Genomic DNA, 27,863 nt, shown 5'->3' on the forward strand with positions numbered 1-27,863 from the left:
ACATGGCACAGAAGATTTTCCTTGCTTTTGTTGCCTTGCCAAGATGTTGTCACTTTATCTGTAGTAATTATCTAAACTGACTGAGCACCACAGATTACATATTTCTTCAAATTATAAACAGTTTTATAATAACATAGAGAAATTTATTGGTCTCCTTTACAATATTATAAATGTTAAGCCACAGCCCTAACCCAGCCCACTGACACCTATTCAAGACGCACAGAATTTAAATAGGCAGAAGACATCTTAATTTTTGCCAAGCATAGGTTTCCCTTTTCTTTTGTAAAGAGGGAAATGATGAAGCAACAATAAAGAAAAATATCTTTCTTTTTTGAATGTATTAGAATAATTTTATATGTGGCCAATTATGTATGATTATAGCTTTTGAACTTCACCTGGTAATGGATGTTTGGGAAAAGCCAACTCTACAACCTGGGTAGACTTCTTAGCATTACTTTAGAGTGCTAATTTTTGTCCACCCTAGACTGTGACCCTAGCAAGAAGAGGTAGTGTTGGAATCGCAGGTGAAGCAAGCTCCTAGAAGCTCTACATAGCACAAGTATTCACCACGTTAATTATTAACATTTCCCTGTCCTGCAATTACTTGTTCCTTTCCAGAGGGTCGGGTGTTATTCATCTTTGAGTCCCCAAAACTCTTACCCTTGCACCTTTGTAGATGGGGATCTTTGTAAATGTTCAGGTGGAAATGCATGTGTTGAATCAGAAACTATGCCCTTCCAACATGACTGAAGACACCTGAGTTTTATCAGTACCAAGGCAAAACTGTGTAGATTATTATTGCACTTTTTTCTGAAGTAAAAATGCTCCTAACTAACTTTTCAGAAAAATTCCATTCACTCTCATCATGTACTTAAAAGGGGAACAGTGGAATTTTCAAATATCTTGTCCTAAGGTTTTTAATGTCCGCAAAGCCACGGCATTTCTTGCAGACATCTTTCTTATAACCATGTCTTCAAAGGTCCACAAGCAAGTTGAAGTTCGCTGATAACCAACAGACAAGTTTAAAATCGGTTTCACTCAGCACTCAGTTGGACAAGTGGGATATGCTGCAATCATGATTCTCGATAAATCTACAGGGAAAAAACATGTAGTAAATGAAAACATTTTTTGTGTGAAAACATATTTGACTGTAAAAAATATATTTTTGCATTGGTTCATGAACAGGAAGAAGCCCTTCTTGGCCCTGGTGGTTACAATAACTCGCTTAATATGTATGGTGTGGCACGGTCCTGTGCAGGCAGACATTAGCACACTGCTTCCCTGGATGCTTTGCAGCATAGTGTAGGCCAGGGTTAGTTACGTGGAGCCACACTACTTTTCCTTGTGTTTGATTCTGCCTGGATATAAGGCACTGAATATTTCTTGACCATTACTCCGTTGTCCAGTTTGTCTGTTTGGCAGCAAGTTTTCATTCTAATAGAAGAAGTTACTCAGATGGAGATTCCAGATGTGTCCAAGCTGCTATTATTAGGACAACGGAGAGGTCCAACCTTTTCTTTTGAATACAATCAAGAGTAGTGTAGCTTGGCCTTTGCAGTTTACAAAGAGTCCTATTACGTAACTGGAAAGCTGTCTCCCTGAGCATAGAGAGAATTTGTTAGCACAGAATACAGCTTGGAATACACTGATGTAAAGCTTCAGTCCAGGGGAGAAACCTTTTAAGTTGCTGAAATGCAATGAAAAGGAAGAAAGAAATTACTCTTTTACATGATTGACCAAAATGCACAATAATTATACCTACTTGAAGCAGATTCCTTAGAAGAACTGACAACTCTGTGATCAGAATAAGTCATGTGTAATGGAACTAAATGCTGCATACACTTTCCCCCTGTGTAGTGCACACATGCTGTGTGAGATTCACTGTAGAGGAAGCACTGTACTTGCCTCAGACTATGTAATGGCACTTCCAGCTGCTTTAAGATAGCAAGGACTGTTTGGGAGGCTTTACCAAGGCATCCGTGTTCGCCATGCCTGTCCCTGCTTTTGCATTGCTCATCCAGTGATGTTTGTGGACTCTTCGCGTAGTTATTTTGATGTTGCCTCATCCTGTTGTATAGAACAGAGCATCATTCATTAGTCAGCTTTTATAGGAAACACTCCTTAAGGATCCCACTGATTGCCTTTGCTTCCTATTCTAAAATGTACAGAGAACTCTTATTAATTGAATGAATAATGGATTGGAAATATTATGTCTTGGAGTCTAAAAACAGAAAGAAACCAAGCCTAGGGAGGGAAGTGCCTTGACTCCTAATAGCCAGGTTAGCTAGCTAGTTAGTTATGAAGTAACTATACTCAACATTCACGTTGGTCAGTGTAAGTATTTCCTGCACTTGCAGACATTTTAGGTAAAGCTCAAGTCTGTAATACCAGCAGTAAAAGAGAGGTTAAAATTGGTATTCTAAACATGAAGATGTGCCTGCTTTAGTCCATCTGCTGACTGCTCACAGTCTCATCTAAGACTAGGGCTGCACATCTGAGACATGGCCATCCAGAGGTAGCTGAAGTGCTGGTCTGACGTGCTGGAAAGGGTCAAAAGTTCTATATTGGCCTTTGACTTTATCTGCCAAGTACGCTTTGCAAACCAGCTCAGTCTTCAGTCAGCCTGAGCAATCAAGCCTGAGCCTTTAGCCAACTGCTGCAATATCTCCCTGGAGGACCCATGGGGAGACAGACTCTCCTGCGAGGAGGGTGTTTTTGCTCACTTCCCCATTAGAAGGGGCAGCCTTCCCTCACTAGCCTCTGTTGCTTTCCCACCTAAATGCTTCCTCTTGGTTTGCTCTCTTTGCCTCTCTGAATCTCAGGAGAACTAGCTCAAATCCCTTCCCCTTCCTGAAACTGTCCTGGACCCTCCTCAGGAAGCAATAATTCCTCCTCCCCAGGAACACCTGGATAACCCTGGTGCCCAAACTCCTTGACATTTCAGATGTTTACCCTTTATTATCAATTATTTTTGCTCATGTTTCTTTTTTATGCTGCTTCAGGGTGGACACAATGCCCTGGGATTTTGTAAAATGCATTGTGTCTTATGTCATGTGGCACACATTAAGAAAATACTTTACAATTTGGGAGTAAAGCATCTAGAAAGGAATTCAAAGCAAATATATTAATGAAAGATTGTTACAGATACTGTAAAAAAATCTATGTGCATTGAATGCTTTTATAGTGTATGAAACTGTTTAAGTAACATTCTTAAAAGAATAATTAGAGTCTTGGATTTCCCAACTAGATATAAGAAAGCATTTCATATTCAGCAATGAATATAGGGTATAAATATGCAACTGCAGAGATGGAGTTGCTGCATTTGAAGTGAAACGAAAGTTATATTTTGAAAATTGTTCTGTATGTTCCAGTTATTTTTGCACAAATCTCCAAGTAGTTCTCCCACTGGGTTATTCTCTGTTTAGTATTAGTTCACTTGTCTGCAAAGTAGCAAATTATCTCATCTGTGCACTATAGGCCAGAAATACCCAAATATGGAACAACTATCTGATCATCAACTCTTGTTCTCAGGCTGCAGAACCTCTGGCTGAATCTGCTTTTGGTGGTCCTGCATTTGTCCACCAAATCATCGTTATATCCCAAGCAATTTAAATGACTTAGCTATTCTGACTCATGACCTTATAAACTCTGTGCAATTCAAATTTGACAATATAGTTAATCTAAACTGATCATGTCACTACAGGTGGAATTTTGATGAAACATCCCATATTCTAAAGATGAGTATTTATGACACTTTCAAGTTTGGCAATACTAAAATACCATTAGTATACCTCACAGAACTAGAGAAAACATTCCTAAAATTCATCTGGAACCAGAAGAGACCTGGAACAGCAAAATCAACGTTAGGCAACAAAGGCAAGGCAGGAGGCATCCCAATCTCAGACTTGAAATCATACTATAGAGCTACTGTGATAAAATCAGCATGGTACTGGCAAAAGAAAAAAAAAAAAAAACAGACCTGAGGATCAATGGGACAGATTAGGAGATGCAGGCACAACTCCAAACACATTCAGACACCTTATTTTTGACAAAGGGGCTGAACATGTCACTGGAAGAAAGATAGCCTCTTTAATAAATGGTGCTGGAAAAACTGGCTCTGCACATGCTGAAGACTAAAACTAGATCCATGTCTATCACCATGCACTAAACTAAAGTCAAAATGTATCAAAGATCTAAATATTAAAACAGAAACACTAAATCTACTGGAAGAGAGAGTAGGTAGAAATCTTCAGGACACAGGGCTAGGCAGAGAGTTCATGAATAAAAACCAAACTGCATGGGAACTACTTCAAAGAATCAACAACTGGAATCTCATCTTATTGGAAATTTTTTGCACATCCAAAGAAATCACCAACAGAGTAAAAAGAAAACCCATGATTTGAGAAAAAATTTTAGCCAAGTGTCCCTCAGACAAAAGACTTCCATCTAGATCATGTAAAGAATTAAAAACAATCAGGCCCCCAGATTCAAAGACCTAATCAAAAAATGGGCATCTAAGGTGAATACACACTTCTCAGATGAAGAAATATAAATGGCAGGGGCTGGGGATTTAGCTCAGCGGCAAAAGCGCCTGCCTGGCAAGCGCAAGGTCGTGAGTTCGGTTCCCGGTACCGGAGAAAAACAAAACAAAAACAAAAACAAAAACAAAAACAAAAACAAACAAAAAAAGAAATATAAATGGCAAATAAATATATGGAAAAATGTTCAACATCATTGGTCATTAGAGAAAAATGAAAATTAAAACAACGCTGAGATTCCAACTCACCCCAGATAGATTGGCTATCATCAAGAAATCAACCAATAACAAATGCTGGTGAGGATGTGGGGGAAAAGGAACCTTTCTCCACTGTTAGTGGCAGGATAGACTGGCACAACCTCTGTGGAAATCAGTGTGGAGATTCCTCAAGGAACTAGGATTAGAGGTCTCATTCTATTCAGCCATTCCCCTTCTGGGTATTTCCCAGAAGAATTGAAAACATCATACCACAGTGACATACGCGCACCCATGTTCATATCAGCACAATTGTCATAGCTGAATCCTGGAAACAACCTAAATGCCCATCAACTGAAGAATGGATAAAAAAGATGTGGTATTTTTATACAGTGAACTATTACTGAACTATGGAGAAAGATATACTTGAGGCGTTTATAGAAAAATGGATGCAACTAGAGATCATACTGCTATGTAAAAGAAATCAGATTCATATGTGTAAACATTGTATTGTCTCCCTAGTGTAAGAAACTGAAAGAGTAAATAAGATCCAAAAGGTGTAATAGGTATTGTAAAAGGCTAAGAAATTGCTCAAAAGGAAAGAACAACTGGGATGAGGGAAAGAAAGAAAGAAGGAAAGAAAGAAAGAAAGAAAGAAAGAAAGAAAGAAAGAAAGAAAGAAAGAAAGAAAGAAAGAAAGAAAGATATATATATATGTATAATACAGCTAAGACAATTGTACTACTACTTTCTATTGGCTTATTGAAAGGAACAGTGAATGCTTAATTATTTTATCTGCTAATCTGAACTACTCTGAAGATAACAATATGCAATATAACAACCATTGTTAATTTCCTATCATCTTACTTTAAAATTGTGTATCTTTTTAAATGTTTTGAATTTTTATTCTTTTTAAAATTAAAAAATGTTTGCCAATAGTAGGTATAGGGTTGTGAAAAATTATACACGTTCAAAACAACATGCTGAATATATCAACAAATAATTTTATTTAAGAGAAGAAATGCCTACCTAACATATGCCCCTTTTCTTCAGTTATGCTGTCTTCATTGTGTTTTGGAATGATTCTCTCTCAGACTGTTGTGATGCCTTCATGCTTGTTCTGCACTCCGTACTCCCACTCTAAGCCATCCAACTAGCTGACATTTACTTGCCAGCAGCTGTGCTCAAGCTCCCACGTCCCTGATCAGATATTCTCCTGACCAGAAACTTTTAGCAACTCTCCACCTTGTAAAACCAAATGTAATTCCAGGTTCACTTCTTATCTGTGATAAATTCATTCCATTCATTTGCCCGATGGCTTCAATCAAAGCCACGCATCCACTCTTCTCTGTGATGTGTATTAGTCTTCAGCATAATTCCTTGAGGCATAGAATAAAGTACATTATTCTTAGGAGTAGCTGCTGTGCTCATATTATGAAGCCAGCAGTATGGAAAACATCTTGAAATAAATGATCATCGAGGTAACTTTGAAAATTAAAAATAAGTAACAAGTGAAAGTGTGGGAAGCAGAGGGTGGAGAAGGGCTGTAAGTCAGAATTGGAATGAGAATGTAAAACCCCAAAGAATGGGCAGACTACAGAAGTTAGAGAATGGTGAGCCGGGGTTGGCGAGAGATCAGAGCGCATGTTAGCAGTCTCTTCTGAAACAAACCTTAGGGGAAATTCGAAGTAAAACATGCAGACCTGGTCCTGGAAACATCCACATTTGGAAGGTGAGAGTTCCGAGATAAATATTCATACCCAAGAAGAAGAAAGAGAAGGAGGAGAAGGAAAAGGAAAAGGGATTTCTAATTGAGCAACTTACTAAACTGCATAGTAATATGACCTCCAAATACAATCCCAACTCTCATTCTAACTGCAAGTACTTGCCTTCCAGAATTAATTTCAAATTCACAAGCAGGATCCAAGATAGGCCATATTAGCTGCTCAGCATTTTCACCATTATATTAAATCATTATCAAGAAACACCAAGGCTTTTATAGGTAAAAGGATGCAACTAGAGACCATACTCATAAATGAAATAAATCAGACCTGCATGTGTAAACATCATATTGCCTCCCTAGTGTGAGAAACTGAAAGAGTGAATAAAATCCAAAAGATACAATAGATATTGTGAAAGGGAAACTGTTCAAAAGGAAAGAACAACTGGGATAGGGGAAAGGAGAAGGGAAAGAAGGAATAGAAAAAAAATATATATATATATATATACAAGATAGCTAAGATAATTGTATTACTAATTTGTATTGGTTTATTGAAAGGAACAGTTAATGCCTAATTGATCCATTTTGCGTGCTTATATCTGGTAATCTGAACAGCTGCTTTAAGATAAAAGTATGCAATATAACAACCATTTTTAATTTCCTATCTTATTTTGAAATTCTACATTGTTTTTATTTTTTATTCTATTTAGAGCTACATAGTTGTCTCATACACATCTTCAGATTTTGAATTATATTAATGTGTGACATCTGTGTGTGCATTCAAGAAAGAAAAAGGTGTAAATGCCTCAGGGTGCATCTGTTTAAGTAGCAGCTGAAAGAAGTTTTTTGAAAGTTTCTATTAAACTACAAAGTTTCTATTAAATTCTACAGAATTAAGGTAAAGATTATATAAGGTAATCAAATCAATAAAAACTATAGCAAAGATCAGAATATTTTAGATTAATCTGAAAAAACTGAGTTTCTAAGACTAAAAAATGAGAAAAATCATTTTGCAAAATCCTTACCTCAGATTTTTTTATTTTTTGTTTCTAGGTTCCAGATTCAGAGAAATGCAACTGATCCAAACAGTTATAAGAGCTTAGGAGACAGCTTTCGCACGATTTTCCGAACAGAGGGGTATGTATTGATTTTCATCTATAGACTTTATGTTGAGGCATTTTAATGCATTTCTGTAAAACATGTTTTCTCATTTTCAGTGGTTTATTTTCTAAGGTTTACTGGTAAAACAAACCTAAAAGTGGGCCTTCCTACTTTGTTATTTTTTCCTGAAATGATTAAAACTGAATATGTATGTACTGGAAGCTACCACAAAGAAGTTATTAATAACTTACATAATAACTAGAGGATATAAATTAATGATAATTTATATCATTAAAGTTTTTAAAAGTTTTCATAACTGAGGCCACCTAAACTTGACAGTTATTTTGTAAATAAATATACAAATGCATTCCTTGTTTGCACAGTGGTTTATGACTATGCAATCAAAATAAATCTGTGTCAAAAACTGGTGCATCAAATCCATTATTATGTCTATTAGAGCAATGGTCCCCAGCCTTTTGGCACCCAACTGGTTTTGTGGAAGACAGTTTTTTCATAGACTGAGGTGGGTGGCGAAGGGGAGATGGTTTCAGGATGATTCCAGCAAATGACCTTTATTGTGCACTTTATTTCTGCTATTATTATGTTATAGTATATAGTGAAATAATTACACAGCTTCCCATAATGCAGAAGACTATTGGTATCTTCTTTTAAATGTAGCTTTCTTTTTGTTCTCAGTCTTAGATTCTTCCACAGTATTATCACTGGGTTTTTCCCCTTTTCAAAGAAGTTCTCTGGTTATGTTTGTTTTTTTATTCATTTCAGAGTTAGCTTGCAGGTTTACTAAAACTGTGACTGAGACAGGTGTGCAGTACAGGAATGAGGCATTGACAGAAGTAGTAAATCAAATGATTAGTAGGCCCTGCCCAGACTGAATTAGGCGTGAGATTCTGACTTAAGACCTGCACCAGATTCAGCTGTACAATGGAAGTACATCACTTCATTTGCTACTCTAAAGCTTCCCACCAGCGTGCAGCTTTATTGTTACTTGCCACTCACTGATAGGGTTTTGATATGAATTTACAAGCGGTTGTATTACTATCTTTTCTGTGCAGTCAAACCCTTCTGATAACACTGGTCTGTATTTGTGATCTCTCCCCATTGCTAGCATCACAGCTTTAGCTCCACGTCTGATAATCAGGCAGTACATTTTCATAAAGATTTTGCTATCTAAAACCTTCTCATGCACAGTTCACACAGCAGGATTGGTGCTCCTATGAGAATCTAATACCACTACTGTTCAGACAGGAGATGGAGCTCAGTGTGAGTGAGGAGGAGAGACTGTAAATACAGAGAGGCTTCACTGGTTTGCCTGCCACCTGCCTTTTGCTGTGTACCCTAGTTCCGAACAGACCATAGACCTGTACTGGTATATGGCCTAGGGCTTGTAGCCCCTGTATCGGATGATCAGGTAAATAGATTTTGTTTATGTAAGCTAAAAATGCCTGGGATGTGTACAGTTACTTAAACACTCTATGAAGGACAGATTTCCAAAATATATTATTATATAATGTTTGCATTCAAAAATTATTTTCATAAGAAAATTGGTTGAAAATAACTATTGAAACATCTGAAAATAATAATAATTAATATATATTTAGGCTGTATTATGCACTTGGAATTCTCCTTACAAGTCTATGAGGTAGGTCCAGTTGTACAGATTTAAAAAAAAAACTTTAGAGAAGTTAGTAAATTTCACATATTTATGAGTAGAGGAGCTGGGCCTCAAATCCATGTCATCTTGACCTACTGTAGTTCATTATTTCTCTTGTCAGATTCTACTGTATTTTACTCATCATTTATTTTATAAATATCTTTCTATGCCAGTATATCCTTAACAACAGCATGATCCATCTATATGCTGCAATTTATTAAATTAATTCCTTGGGTGAATCTTAATGTTTTCAGATTTTTGCTATTATAAACAAGTGTGATAAACATTCTTATACAGTCTTTGCACAATTGTGAGTGTATATTTATATATATTAATATATATTCATATTTTAAAACATTTCATATTTGTATAAGTATAAAACAAATTGCTAGCTATAGAGTTATATAATCAAAAGATATTATAGATTCTGATGACTTTTCAAAAAATAGTACTGAGTTTATAATTTTAGTATTTGAGAATTCCCATTTCACCACACTCTCTCAACTATAGAACATTATCAGATACTTCTGATAGTTGTTATTGCCATGTAGCTCTTGTTGGCATCTGCTATAAAAAATATAACTATTTTAACTGTATTCCTTCTATTGTTACTGGCATTAAGCATACTTTTATGTCGTTAGGTGTAATTTCTTTTATGAATTTCTTATTTGTATCCTCTATCCATTTCTCTAAGGTTAGATTTTCAAAAAATGATTTGTAGTAGGTTGGTATGTTGTAACTTATAGATTCAAGTTCTTCAAATGCTACATAAATTGTAAACATTTTTTCTTAACCTGTCGATTGCTTACAATGTCTTGCCCTTTCAGAAGCTGGAGGTATTGGAAGATTATAATGCTGTGAGCCTGTCAGTATTTCCTTTGAGCTTTCTAACAGTGTTACACTAAAACAAAATAAAACATACATCCTCTAATGCCAAGATGTTAAATTTTTTCTTCCAATATTTTTACATGAAAATGTTTAATTCATGTAAGAATTTTAAAAATTAATAATATGGTATATAGAAATTAAATTTCATTTTGAAATAGTTACTCAATTTTCAGACACGTCTTAAAAAACCCACCCTTTACTTGCTAATTGGAAATGCTGCCTTTTTCATATATTAAATGTCTGTATATAAATCATGTAGATTTTCTATTCTGTTTCTCTTTTTCCTGTTCTATCTCATTAGTTTATTTCTATGCCAGTTTCATACTTTTTATGTTATTTTCTCTTAGCATATTTAGGGGATATGTGAAAACATGCCCTGCAGTGTAAGGTTCAGATTCTTTTCATGTGTGCGGGACCTTCCTGGCATGCCACTGCCTTCTTCTCCAGGCTCACTCTTCATACACAGGAAAAGCAGATGCTTTGTGATTCTCTGATCTCTCCTACTCTCGTGGCTTTTGCGTGCACTTCTCTATTTCCTGAGACCCCAGTCCTCTAATCTAAGCAAGAAACTAGCCCTTTTGATTCAAAGGTAACCTCAAGTGTCACCATTCCTGACCGTCTTTTCTCTACCACGTGCTAAATTATTTTTCATCCTCTGTGTACTACCGTTCATTACTACCTCCTTCTCTTCCTTCTTTGCATGCTGGACATGTGCTATAAAAAATCAAGCATGCAACTCCCTGTCCTTCCTTTTCCACCCCAAGAATATATTTACCTAAGGGGCACGTTTCATTTAGCTCTGTATTCCCAGTGCCTATGTTTGTCATGCAGTAGAGACAATGTGCACACACTAAGGACATGAAGGAAAGTCATCACACCAATATCATAATGCTGCAAAATGAAACAAGGCTGATAGTGCAGAGAGCACTGTCTCTGAAGTTATGACAATGATCTTAAGGTCTGATGAAACACTTTGAAGTAACAAAAGATCAGCAAGTCCTTCTTTTTCTTACTATGGACATGTGAAAACTAATTGGCATACACTGAAAATATACTTGTATTTGCAATAAGTGGGATAAAAATCATGTTCATTTAACTCAAAATATACATAATGTTAAAGAAATAATAGTGCATTATCTAGTCAATATAATATCCCTTTCTAGTAAACCAGTCACATCTGTATTGCCAAGTTCTGTAAACTGTAACAGATATTGCTGAATTGGATGTGGGTGTTCTTTAGCTAGGTTCTTTATTTCATGTGTGCTGTAGGAAAAAATTCTTGCTTTGATATCAAATAATGTAGCAAACACAGTATGTGTGGTCCCTGGATAGTAAAATTGCCTTCTCCTGTACTGTATATGTAATTGCTTCTAGAGCAAATTGACATTTTCCTGCAATGCCTATAGATCTGGACATGCTGTTAGCCAAAGGCCAGAGAGCTCTAGTTTTAAAGATGGAAATATCTGTTTAAAAAAATACAAAAGGAAAAGATGCCGTTAATTTTGATATAGAGCAAGAGCATTTCAAAGTTTGATGCTAAACACAGACAAACAAATGCAGAAAGAAAAGAAACCTTTCAATACATGCTGTGTTGATTTTTTTTAGTAAAAGCAGATCTTTTGATTTTCTTATTTAATTTTTGGCATATACTATGATTTTAAAGATTTTTTTAACTCAGGTGCCTAGAGATCAGTTTGCTCAATGGCCTTGGAGGTGAATAGCACTATTTGACTCTTGCTATCTAACCTACCTTTCTCTATCTCCTCTAAGTTAAAGGTTTTGAAATCTAGTCCTTTTCCATTATACATTTAGCATCTGCCCATGTCTACCCTTTTCCCACTGGAAAAAGTGAAATAGTACTCACAGATATTCTTAAACATGCCCTTCCTTCTCCCCTGCCCAGAATTCACATGCTTCCAAAAGGAGACAATAATTCAACCACATCCAAATACCTTTGCCTTTACAGTTTCTGAGATTTGTTTTTCTTAAAAGCATAGGTATTGCTGGGGATGGAGCTCAGTGGTGCAGCACTTGCCTAGTGTGCAGAAGGCCCAGGGTTCAATCTGCAGTAGTTTTATTAAAGACATGATTTTTAAACCAGTTTTTTAGAGGTGACATTAAGTTTAAAAAATGCCTTTCAGATTGTATGTGGAGATTTCTATTATATGGAATTCTCATAGTTAGGTAGCTTTTACCCAAGGCAAGTCTTTTCTAACACAGAAGAGACAACTCCTACGGAATGAAAGCAGAAAAGAAATTTGCCATGGTCTCTGTTGAAAATGCCTCCGCTGTCACTATGATTTTTCAATCTTCTTTGGTTTGACATAAATAAACTCACTGGGGGAAACATCTATCGTGATAAAGTCAAGTCAGAGAATACAAACATACAACCTAGTTATTTAAAAGGCTCTAAAACATCAGTCCTCAACTTTTTAGCACCTGTGACTGGTTTCCTGGAAGATAATTTTCCATGGATTTGGAGGAGGTGAAGTGAGGGTGTGAGTTGGGGATAATTTTAGCCCATTACATTTATAGTGCATACTATTATTATATTGTAATATATAATGAAATAATTATACAACTCATCATAACGCAGAATCAGTGGGAGCCTTGAGCTTTTGTTCGTGCAACTACTTGGTTCCATCTGGGGTTATAGGATGACAGTGATGCCTGAAGTATGCTGTTTATATCTGATCTACACCATAGTCTTGTTTTGGCTGTCACTTCAGAAAACCCTGCTTCACAAAGATACGATGTTGGAAATGGAAGCATGCTTTTCTGTGCTTTTGTGACAGTCTTAGAATATTATGCCTTAACTTTAATCCTGAATGTATGGAGATTTGAAGTTGTCTCAAGCATACTTTTTAAAATGCTACTCTTTTCAGTCTCGACAGTTGATCCTCTTCTAGCAGAAGTTGATTTGCCCATTCCTTCCCAGTTTGGAGGCCTTTTGTGGTTGGGAATAATGCTCAAGACTTTTGAAAGCTGGGATAAATGATCCTGCACCAGCTGAGAGAAGGAAGTCTCTGGCTCAGTCTCTTAAAACCTCTTTTAATGTTTCAAATATATATATAAAAAAATCCAGTGTTCATACATTGCCCCTGTAATTCCTGTTTGGTCTTGAATGTAGCCACTTTATCTTCCGACTTGAACACAGTTGTCATTCTTCCCTAAAGTGATAGATTGAGCAAGTTGAATATACCACACAAGAAAGCAAAGAGCCAGTGAAGTGAACTGCCACTGGAGACTGTTTTTCTAAAAGAAATCTCTGGGGTGAGCTTTGTAACTCAAGAAGTCTGGCTATTAATCTACCATTAGAAAGACATTTCCCTTGTGTACATAAGAGAAGATATGTGTATTCTGCATCCATCCTCTCACAGAGCTGCACAAAAAGTATGGCATTCATTCATGCTAATGCCATGCAACTTAATGTAGTTGATACCTTTAATCATATCCTGTAAAATGTTGTTATGTTCATGGGAAATTTTTTGAGCTATCATTTCTCTGTGGATGACATAGTGCAGAGACTCATTCAGAAGCAACTTCCTTTACCCAGCTAGTAAAACCAGCAAGCTATCCATTTGTGGCAACCACTCTGTATATGCACATACTAACACAAAATGACCAATCCAGTTTTCCTGCTATGTAATCATTCAAAACTTGAATAGTTCTGCAACTGTGGTTTTTCTTGGCAGTGAATATGCACATTATGTATCCTTGTACACATCTTCCTGAAAAGCATATCTCCTGCAAATAAGCCTTGTTGCCTGTTGTGAATATGGATAGACTCAGAAACGTGGATTGCATACCATGGGAACTCAATGCTCTCTAAAGATTGTCTTTCAGAAATGCAAATTAAACCTACACTGAGATTCTATCTCACTCCTGCACCACTGAAACAATAATTATCATCAAGAAATCAACCAATAGTAAATATTGGAGGGGAAGTGAGGATAAAGGAACCTTTCTCCACTGTTGGCGGGAGTGTAGACTGGTGCAACCACTGTGGAAATCAGTGTGGAGATTCTTCAAAAAACTAGGATTAGAGGTCTCACTTAATCCAGCTATTTCCCTTCTGGGTATTTTTCCAAAAAAACTGAAAATATCATACCACAGCAGTATACATGCACCCAAATTTATATCAGTGCAATTTGTCATAGCAAAATCTTGGAAACAACCCAAATGTCCATCAACTGAGAAATGGATAAAAAAGATGTGGTATTTTTATACAATGGAGTATTACTCAGCTATAAAGAAAGATAAACTTGAGGTTTTTATAGGTAAATGGATGCAACTAGAGACCATACTCACAAGTAAAATAAATCAGATCTGCATGTGTAAATATCATGTTGTCTCCATAGTGTAAGAGTAAATAAGACCCAAAAGTTACAACAGATGTTGTGAAAGGGAAAGAATTTGCTCACAGGAAAGGAACAACTGGGATGATGGAATGGAGAAAAGAAAGAAAGAAGAAAGGGAAAATATATATGTATATACAAGTATAGCTGGGATAATTGTACTGCTGATGTCTATTGGTTTATTGAAATGACCAGTTAATACTTAATTTATTTAACCAATTTTACATGCCTATATCTGGTAATCTGAGCAACTAATTTGAAGACAACAATATGTAATATAACCACCATTGTTCATTTCCTACCCTCTTATTTAGTGAAGCTCTGTATCACTTCTAATTTTTTTATTATTTTTATTCTCTTTAATGGTTTTTTTTTGTTTTTGTTTTTGTTTTTTTTGGTTTTTCTCCAGTACCGGGAACCAAACTCACGACCTTGCGCTTGCCAGGCAGGTGCTTTGCTGCTGAACTAAATCCCCAGTCCCCTCTCTTTAATTGTTTAATCAATCTTGCATTATTACATTTGGTAATATGAGCAACTTCATTGAAGATAACAATATGTAATATAACAGCCATTGTTAATTCCTATCATCTTGCTTTGAAGTTCTGTATCATTTTTATTGTTTTTGTGTTGTTCTTTGTCTTGTTGTTAGTTATGTTTTTTCTCTTTAAAAGAAAAAAATAAAATCTGTCTTTTAATATCCTCTGTTATTTCATCAGTTCATCTAGTTATGGTGCTAGCTGAAAGAGGAACACAAACCACCTTTTGAACTATCAGTTTTTAAAAGTTCACAACAAATGTCTTTAGAGTAGCCAGGATGCCTTCGTCATCAATAGTAATGGGCTTCTTAGTTTTAGCAATGCAGTTAGCCACTAGGAATGATGCACTTAGTATGTACACATTTTATGAAGTGGCGGCCTTCAGTAAATACTTCTCTTCTTTGTGGTTTTTCTTTTTCTTTTGAAAAACTCCAAAGGCTTATCTTTAAATACATGATGCTTGGTCTCATGGCTTCATTTGACCACTGGTTGCCACATATTATACAAATCAGACTTACAGAATCTGAATCACCTCCTTCAATAAATCCCTAATTTAAGTAGGATTCAGGATTTTCTTTTGATTGCCGCTCTCTTTTTGTTGGCAATCTTAGATTCTTCTGCTGTCTTATCAATGGTTCTTTCTCCCTTTTCAAAGACGCTTTCAGCAACATTGGTATTTCACTGATTTTGGTTGGGGTTAGCTTGTAGGCTTATCAAAACTGAGACCAAGACACACATGCAGTGCCTGAAAGAGGCATGGATAGAAGTATTAAATAAAATGATCAGCCAGCCATGTAAAGGGGAAAACAAGTGTCAGATTCTGACTTACAGCCTGCTCTAGATGCAGATGTACAATTAAAGTACATCAACTCATTCGCCACTATCAAGCCTGCCACCAGAGGCAGCTTAATTATCACTCACTGATAAGGTTTTGATATGAATCTGAAAGTAGCTAATTTATTATGGTCTCTGTGTAGTTGAATGTCTATGCTAATGTTAATGTATTTGTAGCTGCTCCCCAGCACTAGCATCACTACCTCAGCTTCACCTCAGATCATTAGGCATTAGGTATCCCCAGGGAGCCTGCAACCTAGATCCTTCTCATGTACAGTTCACAGTGAGGTTCTTGCTCCTATGAGAGTTTGATTCCACTGGTGATCTGACAGGAGGCAAAGCTCAGGCAGTAATGTGAGCAAGCAGGAGCTTCTGTAAACACAGATAAACCTTTGCTTGCTGGCTTGTCATTCATGTTCTGCCTGGTGGCCCAGACAGACCTGACCAGGTTGCAGTATTTTATCCATGGCTCAGAAGATGGGGACTCCAGCTCTAAAGTCAATCAGTTTCATTTTATAAGCTCACCAGAGGCTGCTGTTCCTGTTTGCCATGTGTCCACACATCAGACCTCACTTCCTTTGCCCTAGAGTACCTCACAAAAGCTTTCTTAGTCTCTGAGTACTTGTCATTCCTTTAACAAGAGTGGTTGAGGTGTTCATGGAGGGTGAGGGGATTAGAAACTTTGTTAACAGAAAATCAGGACAGTCTTCTTACTCCCACCCTTCCTCCACTCCAAGAGTACATTCTTCCTGAAATAAAGAGGTAAACAGAACCAAAAATATTCTAGTAACATAGGAAAAGGAAAACATGAATATAACTCTTCCTTCAGCGTGCCCTGTGCTGTGCTAGAATTTGTTCATGTGTTATTCTCAGCATAGCACTGCTGTCAGCATAACCCAGCATATCTATCCCATATTTTATGTAAGGTAACTGAAAATCAGAGAAATTAAATGTCCAAGGTCACACAATTAATTAATGCCATAATCCTGGTTTTTCCATTATGCTGTGTCTCCTTTCACTAAAGACCAAAATCTGTTATTTACTGATTGTAAAGAAGACAATAATGAAATAGTGGCTATAAACCCTAAGTTCTTAAATAGTTATTCTGTTATCTGTCCTCAAATAACACAGCAATTTAAAAGACCTTTTGACTCTTTCTTAAGTCCAGTTTGGAAGTTCTGAGAGACCTGACCATGTCTAGTCAACCAAATTTTGGGTGACACTGAGGCAGCACCACAAGCCTCCAGCGACTCAAGACACTTCTTCAATCATACCATCTCTTGCAGATAGCTCCCTCAGTTCGTGGCTTTTAGTCAGTCTACTCTTACCCTCTATGTTCCTTGGCTCTCTTATGAAAACAATTCTTGGGCATTGGTTTGCTCAAGGCAAACAAATAGGAAACAACTAGGTCACATTAAACCTAGTTCCAAATGAGAAACATGTTGGTTGCTGGTGCCTTCAGAAATATGGTATTCTTCAGAAAATATTGCTGTAGAAAATATGCGGTTGCATCTGAGGGGGACATTTGAACTGTGTTTTGTTTCAGGATTTGTTTTCTGTAACCACTGATGCTGCCCCAAGTATCATCTTACAATCAGACCACTTGGTGATTATAATATTTTCTAGTTAAATGACATTTAAGGCCTCATTTTATGAGCTCCAGCATAATTGGCTAATTTGGTAAACTCCAGATGTGTGAGATAATGTGCCACTCATTTAAGTGCCTTTCAGACGGCATAAATGGCACAGCCCCAGGAGGTATAATCACTCCTTCTTGTTTTCATTAGGAAAGGGAATGAGTGGCTTGTGACACAGACAAAAGAAGTGGGATGTCTAGGCTCTAAATCATCACCCTAGTAAGGTTTGGACATTCCCTTGTTATTGGCAGACTCATTCTAAGACCTTTGGCTATGTTTGATGCCTCAGTGTGTCTACTTTTTACAAATAGGTTCACCAATCTAGTATGGCCAGCTGATTGTTAAAGCGCCCTCAGAAAATATAGCTGCTCTTGTAGGAAGTGCCCTGAGCCAAGCGGTCTCCACACCCTCATGAAGAAATGAGGGACCACGTTGGGGCTGAAGAGACAAAGGAAGAGCTAAATCTCCCCACAGCCAGAAATTGTAGTGATTTCCACAATCCGCATCCTCAGCACCTGAACCAAGTTCCAGCTTCACAATGCTCAATAGTTTTGCTGTTGATTTTCTTCTCCCTTCTCAACTAACAGAAACCACTTCATCCACCCAGCACTGCCACGCTGAAGTAGGGTGGATGGTTCTGAGCATGACAGTTTCCTTATCCTGGAGCTGGTCTCTTTTGTCTGTTTGTAGATCCAGGGAAGTTCACACACAACTCAGTCTTTACTCAGATGGGATCTGTACTAGCCCCCCGAGATAATCTGTAGTGCACCTCAAGTATGTGTAGATCATATAGTGTTGGTTGTAAGCCTGGTTTGCCCAAGTGAAATCCACTTTTGGTAGGTGCTAGAGGTGCACTGTGACTTCCTTAATGAGTTTCCAAGTTCCTGACTGCCTTTTCTCTGCTCTGTTTTATTTTACTAATGAGGCCGTTTCTGAATACCCACCAGAGCTCCCTTGACTGCATCATTTTTTCATAAATACAATGACAATGACCAAAGAAAATAGGCTCAGCTACTCTGGTTCCCACACTGCAGAGATCAGTTATGGCCTGCCCAAACTGCTTAATGGTGTTACAGCAAGTTTTCTCTTTATCAAGGGAAAAAGAAAGGAAATTTAACAGGCAAGGTTAGAATTTGGAAAATAAACTATAGCAAACTTTATCTGGTAGGTCTTATGAGTGATGAGCCCAGGTCTAAAATATGGCATCTAAGAAACCGAAGCCATTTCATTCTTCCAAACCTCCTGTTTTGGAAGGGGAGACAAGAGGTGATTGGCTCAAGTATAATTATGCCATTATTGTTCTTGAATGATCTTTGTTCCTTTTTAAAGTGGTTTAAACCAGGCATGGTAGGGCCAGGGATGTAGCTCAGCGGCATAAGCGCTTGCCTGGCAAGCCTGAGGTATTGAGTTCGATTCCTGGTACCAAAAAAAAATTTAAAAATAAAAATAAAAAATAAACTGGGTATGGTGGTGAACACTTGTGATCCCAAGTGTGCACTGGGCTACATCATAAGTTCAAAGCTAGCCTGAATTATAGAATGAGACCCTGTCTCAAAAAAAAAAAAGTGATTTATCACTGGGCACAGTAGCACATGCCTATAATCCCAGCTACACAGAAGGCTAAACAGGATTATAAATTGGAGGTAAGCTTGAGCAATTTAGGGAGATGCTGCCTCATAAAAAAATGAACTGGGGATGTATTCCAGTGCTCCTTGGGTTCAATCCCCAGTACTTCTTATGTTAAAAAAAAAAGGCTTATCTCTGTTTTAGTAATTACATTCAGAAAATTTTAGTGATAAGATATATTTAGCCATCCCTTGGTGTCCTCATAGAGTTGATTCAATGACCCAAAGATCACACCAAAATTCATGAATGACAAAGTCCCTTAAATATGTGCATGTAACCCGAACATATACTTGGAATTACTTACAATCATCTTTAGATTATTTGTAACTAATACAATGCAAATACTATGTCAGTAGCTACTTATACTGCATTTTTTAGGGGAAACAACAAGAAGAAAGTCTGTACCTGTATAGTTCAGATGCAGTTTTTGAAAAGTAGTGTTAATCCAAGGTTGGTTGAATCCTTGAATACAGAGCTTGTGAATATCAGAATCTCTGTGGCACCAACTGTAATCTCTTTTTATAGAAAATTTATGTGGCCAAAAATTTTAAATTCAGATTTCTTACTCAGTGTTGAAAATGACAGGACAAAGGACAAGGAAAAAGAACAGCAAAGAAAACTAGTCAGTAGGTTATTTCAGTATCAGAAAGCAAAAACAGTCCACTGAACCATTGGCACATTATTTGGTGTTTATATTTTACCATGATGACACCACTGTGAAAGCACACAGTTGTCAAATTCAGACGCATTAGGTGGTAAAGTAGATCACGCTCCATCTTCACAATCACGGAGCTGGTGATGAATTTTCAGAGTGCTCAGAGAGCAGCATCCAGAGCTTCCATGTCCCAGAGTTAAGATTCCTTTTCTAATTCAGAGGTCTTTTATTTTGCCCACAGCGTGACCTTTAAAATGGTGTCACTCCTAGATCTCCCTGCTGTCATCACTGCAGACTGCAAGCTGACAGTCACAACGCATACCCCCAGCCTCACACAGCAAGGCTTTCTGATTTACTGACTGGTCTTTGGACCAAAGAATAAGTGAAAACGTTTGTGGCACTATCAGCCATCAGCAAGGGGCCAGATTAAGAGGCCAGACACAGCTTCCCTCTGCACATGGTGCTGACAGGAGAGAAAGGAGGGCCAGGTGTGTGGGGGAAGTAGTTGCCTTTGGTCTCAGTTCAGAGCCTGGGCAGAGATACTGCATGGGAAGTATTTCCAGGTCTATATTTTCATGTATTCTGGGTTTCTGCTGAGTTAGAAGTGTAGTCACCTTAGAGGAAAACAATCTTTGCAAAAACTGAAATAGGTTTTTTTAGTTATTGTTAAACTGAACATTTGCAGATGAAAATGAGGAAAGAAACCTCTTAAAACGTAGAGATCTTTTACTTCCATCATTATATTCATTCCTAGATGTTTCATTTTTTTTGGATGCTAATGTGAAAGGTGTTATTTCCCTTTCACTGAGCTTGCTATTCATGTACAGGAAGGCTATTGATTTTTGAGTTTCAACTTTGTGTCCAGCTACACTACTGAAATTGGTTATTAAATCTAGAAATCTTTTGGTAGAGTTTCTGGGGTCTCCTATATATTGTGTCATTTTTGAATAATGATAAATTAATTTCTTCTTTTCTTATCCTTATTCATTTTATTTCTTTCTCTTGTCTAATTGCTCTGGCTAATGTTTCCAGAACTATATTGAGTAAGAGTGGTAAGAGTGGACATCCTTGTCTTGTTCCTGATTTTAGAGTGAAAGCTTTCAGGTTTTTTCCATTTATTACGATGTTGGCGGTTGGTTTGCCATAGATGTGATGAATGACTAAAGAAGATGTGTTTTTTTTTTACTACTCTGCCATAAAGAAGGATAAGCTTAAGACATTTCTAGCTAAATGGATGCATCTTGAGAGCATACTTTTAAGTCAAATAAACCGGACACACATATGTAAATACTGCATTGTTTCTCTGGAGTAAGAAACTGAACAGTGTAAATAAGGACCAAAATGTATAATAGATATTGTGAAATAGGAAGAAAATGTTCAAATGGGAAGGGAAACTAGGGATGGGGGAAGGGGAAAGGAAGGAAGGAAGGGAAAAGAAAAAAGTGATGAGAAGAGAAGGAAAAATGGAAATGAAGCTTTTGTAAATAAGGAAGGGAAGGAAAGTTGAAGAGAAAGTACGGAAATGGGAAAAAAAAGTCAAGTTGTGTCATGTACAGGTACAAATTCTTTATGATAAATGTGATCATTATGTATACATAAAATGTACCAAGAAACACAGTTTTTAAAAAATAAAAAAAACTCTTAAAAAGCACTCATACCTGAATCTTATTCTCTCATTTTGGAAAATAAGTTAGCCGTGATTTAACAAAGACATGGTTAAAAGGGGTTAATATTTTATCTTCATCATCGATTTTGTGCAGTTTTTGGCTAGGCTCATGAGTTGAATGGTACTTTTATTCTAGGTGATTTGAAACTAGAGGAAAGGAAAAGATTTAGTAATGTTATAACAGTGATTACATTTTGAAGCATATTTTGGCCCTTTTCTGTTTGTAAAATGTGTCCACATGTACTACCCCACACTCATGAGAACCCCAGCAAGTGGGACGATGGGAAGTACAATTTTAATTGTCTGGTGAGGAAATTGAGAGATGTTAAGAGATTTGTAGAGTGTTCTCCAGCTGGTATTTGTTGGGGCCAGGACTCATCTGAAGTGTTCTACCTGCTATACTATATCATGCTGCCTACTCTGTCAATAATTTAAGAGCCTTATTAGTAATAACAGAAGAAACACCTCAGATTTACACCATTCTTTTGTAAGTTTGAAGTATCACTATAGATCTCATCTCAGTTTGCTGAGTAGCATCTAGAGGAGGTATGAAAGAGACTATATGACTGGTTACAAGATTTCTGGCCTACACACAAAAAAACTTCAGGAGAAATGAGTTTAGTGAGAAAGGAGGTTAGCATAGTATATAGTCAGCTTTCCCATCACTGGGATACAGTATCTAAAACCCACAATTTGAAGGGGAGAGAAATTAACTTGTCTCACAGTTTCAGGGGATTCAGTCCATGGTAGGCTGTTTCCAAGCCAGAAACATCATGGTGGACAGCCCAGGTGTAAGAGAGAGGTGTAGGAGGGGTAGAGGTGTAGGAGAACTCAGCTGCTCAGTTCAAGGCAGCTGCAAAGCAGGAAAGAATAGTGCTAGAGAAGAAGGAATGCTACTAGACTGTAAGGCCGTGCCTTCATGACTCACCCAAATCACCCAAATATATCCAGAAGTTTGTTCCACCAGTCCCCCAGGGGAATCCCAAACCCAGTCAAGTTGACACCTCACCCTAACCATCACAAATTCCCCAAATAATGCAGATTTGATCCTGAGATCATCATCCAGACAACAGAAAGGTTTAACTTTTTAAAAAGAAAGGTCTCTTGAACAAATGCAATTGGGCTGCAAAGGTATTTTTAAGTGAGTGCCATGATACCGTGAAACCAAGATAGAGACTTATGATCTTTAGGATGGGCAGAGCCATTCCAGAGGGAAGTTACGTACTGTATGTTTAGGTAGACGCACTGCATGAATTTATTTGGTTATGTGACATGTTGGTGTTTTTCCTTAATGCAACCCTAATATTGAGTAATAAGCACGAAAACCTCGTGAAACATGAGATCAAGCTTTTAATAATTTTTTTTAATACAGGGCCTGATAAGCATGAAATTCATTATATAGGTACAATATATATTGAAATATATAGGCACTTAAAAACCCAGAGCAGATGCCAGCCATACACAGTGGCTTTGCTCTTCTGCTGATAAACATTGTGTTTGTAATTTTCCTTGCCTGTCCATAAGAAAACTCAAGAAAGCCAACTGCTATGTACCAAGAACTATAATGTTGCAGTCACTGTGGTGATAAAAAAATAAGAGATAAAGTGTGAGAGTTTTGTAAACTCTTAAACAGAGGTTTTAAGTTTTTTGCTATATAAATGAGTTCTCTGATTTCTTTACATAAACCCTCTCTTACCTTACAAGAATGAAGAGCCAAAATCAGAACAGAAGACACGCAGCAGTGTCATTATCATTTTGTGTTCCTTAACATTTCCGTGAGCAAATCAACATGAATTTCAAAATTCAAATAATAAAATTTCTAAAGGTTTATGTTACTGATAAAAGAATTAAAATTTGAACAATATGTAATGTAACCCATTAAACTATAGGACATACTTATACCTAGATATCTGGATTTATGTTTAAATAATATGTGTTAGATTACCAAAGCTTGCCGGTGTGGTGGTGCATGCCTGTAATCCCAGCACTTGGGAGGCAGAGGCAGGAGGATCGTTGCGAGTTTGAGACCAGCCTGGGCTACGAAGTGAGCTCAAGGCCAGCCTGAACTGCATAGTAAGACTCTGTCTCAGAAAGACAGAAAAAAAAAATAGATTACCAAAGCTATTCAACCATCTGTTTACTACTTAATCTCCATGATCTGGCTCTGTCTATGACAATATTTTTAACCTGCTATCCTAGAGATCACCACAGGCCTCCCACCCTTTACCCCAGAATTTGAGATACTTGATTGTAAGATGTGCTAATATTTCATCAGAAAGAAAGGATGCTGACAATTAAACTCCTTACAATAATTTGACAATAGGGAAGAGTGTTTGTTGAGTGAGATGGAGAAATTTTAAATGACTTTCTAGCTTTTAGCGTCAATGACTATTGATGACCAAATTATGCCACTGGGTTTTTGAATTGGGGGGGTCTTATTTTTTTCAATTCTTTATATATTCTAGGTAGAAGTCCTTTTTTTGCTAAAAGTTGGCTCAATTTTTTTTCCCACTCTGTGGGTTTTCTTTTCATTATATTGGTGATTTCTTTAGAAGTGCAAAATCTTTTCAGTAAGATGAGATCCCAGTTGTTGACTGGTAATTCAAGAGATGCAAATTAAAACAACACTGCGATTCCATCTTACCTCGGAAGGAATGGCTGCCATCAACAAATCAACCAATAATAAATGCTGGAGGGGCTATGGGGAAAAAGGAACCCTACTCCACTGCTGGTGGGAGTGTAGACTGGTGAAACCACTGTGGAAATCAGTGTGGAGATTCTTCACAAAACTAGGATTAGAGGTCCCATTGAACCCAGCTATTCCCCTTCTGGATATTTTCCCAGAAGAATTAAAAACATCATACCACAGTGATATATGTGCATCAATGTTTATATCAGCACAATTTGTAATTGATAAATCTTGGAAACAACCCAAATGTGCATCAATGAGGAATGGATAAAAAAGATACAGTATTTTTATACAATGGAGTACTACTAAGCTATAAAGAAGGACAAACTTAAGATTTTCATAGGTAAATGTATGGAACTAGAGACCATACTTAAAAGTGAAATAAACTTACATGTGTAAACATCATATTATCTCTCTAGTGTAAGAAACTGAATGAGTAAACAAGATCCAAAATGTACAATATATATTATGAAAGGAAAAGAAATTGCTCAAAAGGAGAGAACAACTGGGATGGGGGAAAGGAGAAAAGAATGAAGGGAAAAGAAAAAAAATATATATGTATACACACATATATGTACACACACACAAGATAGCTAACATAATTATACTACTAATTTCTATTAGTTCATTGAAAAGAATGTTTTGTGCTTACATTGTTTGGTGCATTTTGAATACCTATATCCTATAATCTGAGCAACTACTTTGAAGATAATAATATGCAATATATTAACCATTGTTAATTTTCTACCATCTTGTTTTGAAATTCCGTATTGTTATTTTTGTTGTTTTTCTCTCTTTAAAATTCAAAAAGAAAGAAAGAAAGACTATTGTACAAAAGTAAAAAAGAAGAAAAAGAAGGAGAAGAAGAAGATGCCCATGTGGCAAGGGCCTGAGAGTGACTCCAGCCACCAACTGTGTGGAATTGTGTCAACCACATGAGCATGCTTGAAAGTAAATTTTACATAAGTCCTCAGATAAAACAGTTTACGACATGACTGCTACTGTGTGAGACCTTGAGCCATAGGTACCCCGCTGAGCCAGACTTAGGGTCCTGACCCACAGAAATTTTACCATGATAACAAGTTACTACTAAGTTTGGGAAAAACTGCTTGCACAGAAACACCCTGAGACAGATCTGAAATCCTTGATATGATATATTTCTGAGCTCTCCATATCTGGTTTGACTCGTATTTTTTTCTTACCCAGCATCATACATAAATCTTATGTGCTAACCTTTCTGAACCAAGTATTTCTCCTGAATCATTTTTTGTGTGCCTTTTCTAATAGCCAAGAACACCCTTTCCCTTTTTATCCACCCATGGATATTTGGGTCATCTATATATGCCTAATTTATATGCTACCTTCTCTTTGATGCTTTCTGCATCATTCAAAGTGGAAAGATGATTGATCTATTTTATAGACTTTCCTGCCTGTGATGCCATTTACTTTTGCCATCAGAGAGACCTGGATTAGTATTCCACTTACAGGTTTTTGGACCCTGGTAAAATTACTTCATTATATTTTAATTTCTTCATTTTCAGTATGGAGATAGTAATAGTGTCTATTTTATTCTGTTGCTAGCACTCCATAGCAATACATGACCTGTAGACATGAACACAACAATTGTTGCTAGCTTTGGTTTTAATATCTTATAGTGTAGCTAATTATGGGTAACTAGTCACAGTTATTTAAATATGCAGAAATCTGATGAAATCATATTTGGGGTTGTAGTGGTATAGCATATACTTCTTTGTACCTAACCATCACCCAATTTGTGTTGCCTGAAGTTAATGAAATGATTACTGGTTTCATGTACTTAGCTGTTCTAACCACATTCATATAGCAAGTAGAGTCAAATCAAAATAAATACCAGGAAAAATGTATGACTCCCGTGGTATCATGAAGAGCAAGATTCTAACCATGACAATTTGTCTCCAAAATAACATCGTTCTAACAACCTCAGGAAGACAGTAGAATTATTTTAATCTTGGACTGGGTTTAAATTCAGGTGATTCACCATTGGCAGGCAACACTGAGTAGTACTGAGAAATCTAGTCGGGGAAGCTGAAAGGTCTGAGGAAGACCCAGGTGAAATGCAAACAGTGTACATCTATTGATTTGAATGTGTTCTGTCCTCACTACCTTTCTCACAACACTCCCTGCCCGGGCTTACTAAGCAAAGGGACCCAAAACAGTATATATTTGATTTGGTTCTCATCCAATTGGTTTGTAACCAGAATCATGAAAAGAATTAAATTCACGAACTGAGGTATTAATATATATATACACATATATATATACCAAAGGGACAAAAACCATCTTGTCAATGAAAAGATGAAGTTATATAAAAGCAAAAGAACATTTAAAGATCAGGAATTAAAATTATAAGAGACAATATTAAAACTTTCAGTTCCAATCATGAATGAGTAAGTTGTATGGGAACAACCCCCCTGCTGAAAACAGCAATAAACAGAGGAAATACACAAAGCTACTGTTTGAAGGCATTAGAGGGTAGAGCTCAAGAAGGGCTATAAGACCTGAGGAAAGGAAGCCTAATTAAGTAAGCTGTACGTTCACCCAGGCTTTTTACCTAAAGGCTTTGCTAAATCCCGAAGGAAGGACTGAGGGAAGGAGTCAAAACCAAGTCTGCCTGAGGAGGAGGATTATAGACTTTCATTCTACCAGCTGCCTAGTGGCTGAGACCTGAGGAGCAAATATCCTGAAGAATATGGAAACTGTTAAGAAGTGAGCCTAAAGTGTAATTTCCTCATGAGGCATTTGCCTACTGCTGTGTTGGATATAAGCAGAAGAATCTCCAAGAAACTTCACAAAATTTACAAGACCAAAAACCAGCAATTGGAAAGCCATAGAGATGAGCAGAGTTTTCAACAGTCCCATGATGCCGCGACACAGGGTTGGAATTCCAATCCTGCCAAGTGAAAGAATTTTGGTTGGCACCATGGATTTTCAGTTGAGGTCCAGAATGTCTATTCCCAAAAGTACGAGCTCTGACCTAAGGACAAAGCATGAACATCATACTGTCCCCAGCAAAGCGTGAAACCAGCGCTCAGCATGATGAAGGTGATCTGCTGCAATCCATCTGCTTCGGGGGAGAAGATGTACTTCTCCTCTTTGGAGGGAGCTGCAGTTCTTCAGCAGCTCTTCTGTCTTTTGGGTACAAAGTGCTATGGTCAATGAAAAGATTTACAGAGTCTTAGGGGTAAAAAAGACAAAATAATCAATTATCAAAAAATCAACAGGGGCTGAGGATATAGCTCAGTGGCACAAGTGCTTGCCTGGCAAGTACAAGGTCCTGAGTGCAGTTCCCAGTAAAACAAAACAAAACAAAACAAAACAAAACAAAACAAAACAAAACAAAACAAAAAAAACACAACACAAAAAATCAACAATAGATGATTTAAAATTTCAGGGTTAGCAGACAGGGATTTTTTTTTTTAATTTTATTTTTACTATGGTTAGGGATACATAACAAAGTTGATCATTTTAACAAATTTTTTTTTTCTTCTGGTACCGGGAATGGAACTCACGGGCTTGCGCTTGCCAGGCAGGTGCTGTGCCACTGAGCTAAATCCCCAGCCCCTCGTTTTAAAAATTTTTAAGGCATAATGTTTGGTGAAATTATGTACACTCATGCTGCTATGCAAACATCATCACCATGGAACTCCAGATCTTTTTTCATCTTCTCAAACTGAAACTCTGTACCCATTACACAATAATTCTCCATTTTT

General features: G+C 37.0%; 1 protein-coding gene and 1 long non-coding RNA gene across 5 annotated transcripts in view; one reads left to right on the plus strand and one right to left on the minus strand.

The window, feature by feature from the left end:
• Nucleotides 1-27,863, plus strand: part of Slc25a21 (solute carrier family 25 (mitochondrial oxoadipate carrier), member 21) — a 472,151-nt gene that overhangs the window by 320,018 nt on the left and 124,270 nt on the right. For all 4 annotated transcript variants that reach the window (XM_013510365.1, XM_005376906.2, XM_013510366.1 and 1 more), the window contains one exon: nucleotides 7,506-7,589. In XM_013510365.1, the coding sequence (XP_013365819.1) occupies nucleotides 7,506-7,589 (84 nt within the window). The remainder of the gene's footprint in view (nucleotides 1-7,505; nucleotides 7,590-27,863) is intronic.
• Nucleotides 1,906-27,863, minus strand: part of LOC102023337 — a 37,357-nt gene continuing 11,399 nt past the window's right edge. The window contains exon 3 of the long non-coding RNA XR_001232657.1: nucleotides 1,906-2,067. This is a non-coding gene — a long non-coding RNA (uncharacterized LOC102023337). The remainder of the gene's footprint in view (nucleotides 2,068-27,863) is intronic.

This window comes from Chinchilla lanigera, unplaced genomic scaffold, assembly GCF_000276665.1.
Source record: "Chinchilla lanigera isolate Chin_1 unplaced genomic scaffold, ChiLan1.0 scaffold00008, whole genome shotgun sequence".
NCBI classification, from domain to species: domain Eukaryota; kingdom Metazoa; phylum Chordata; class Mammalia; order Rodentia; family Chinchillidae; genus Chinchilla; species Chinchilla lanigera.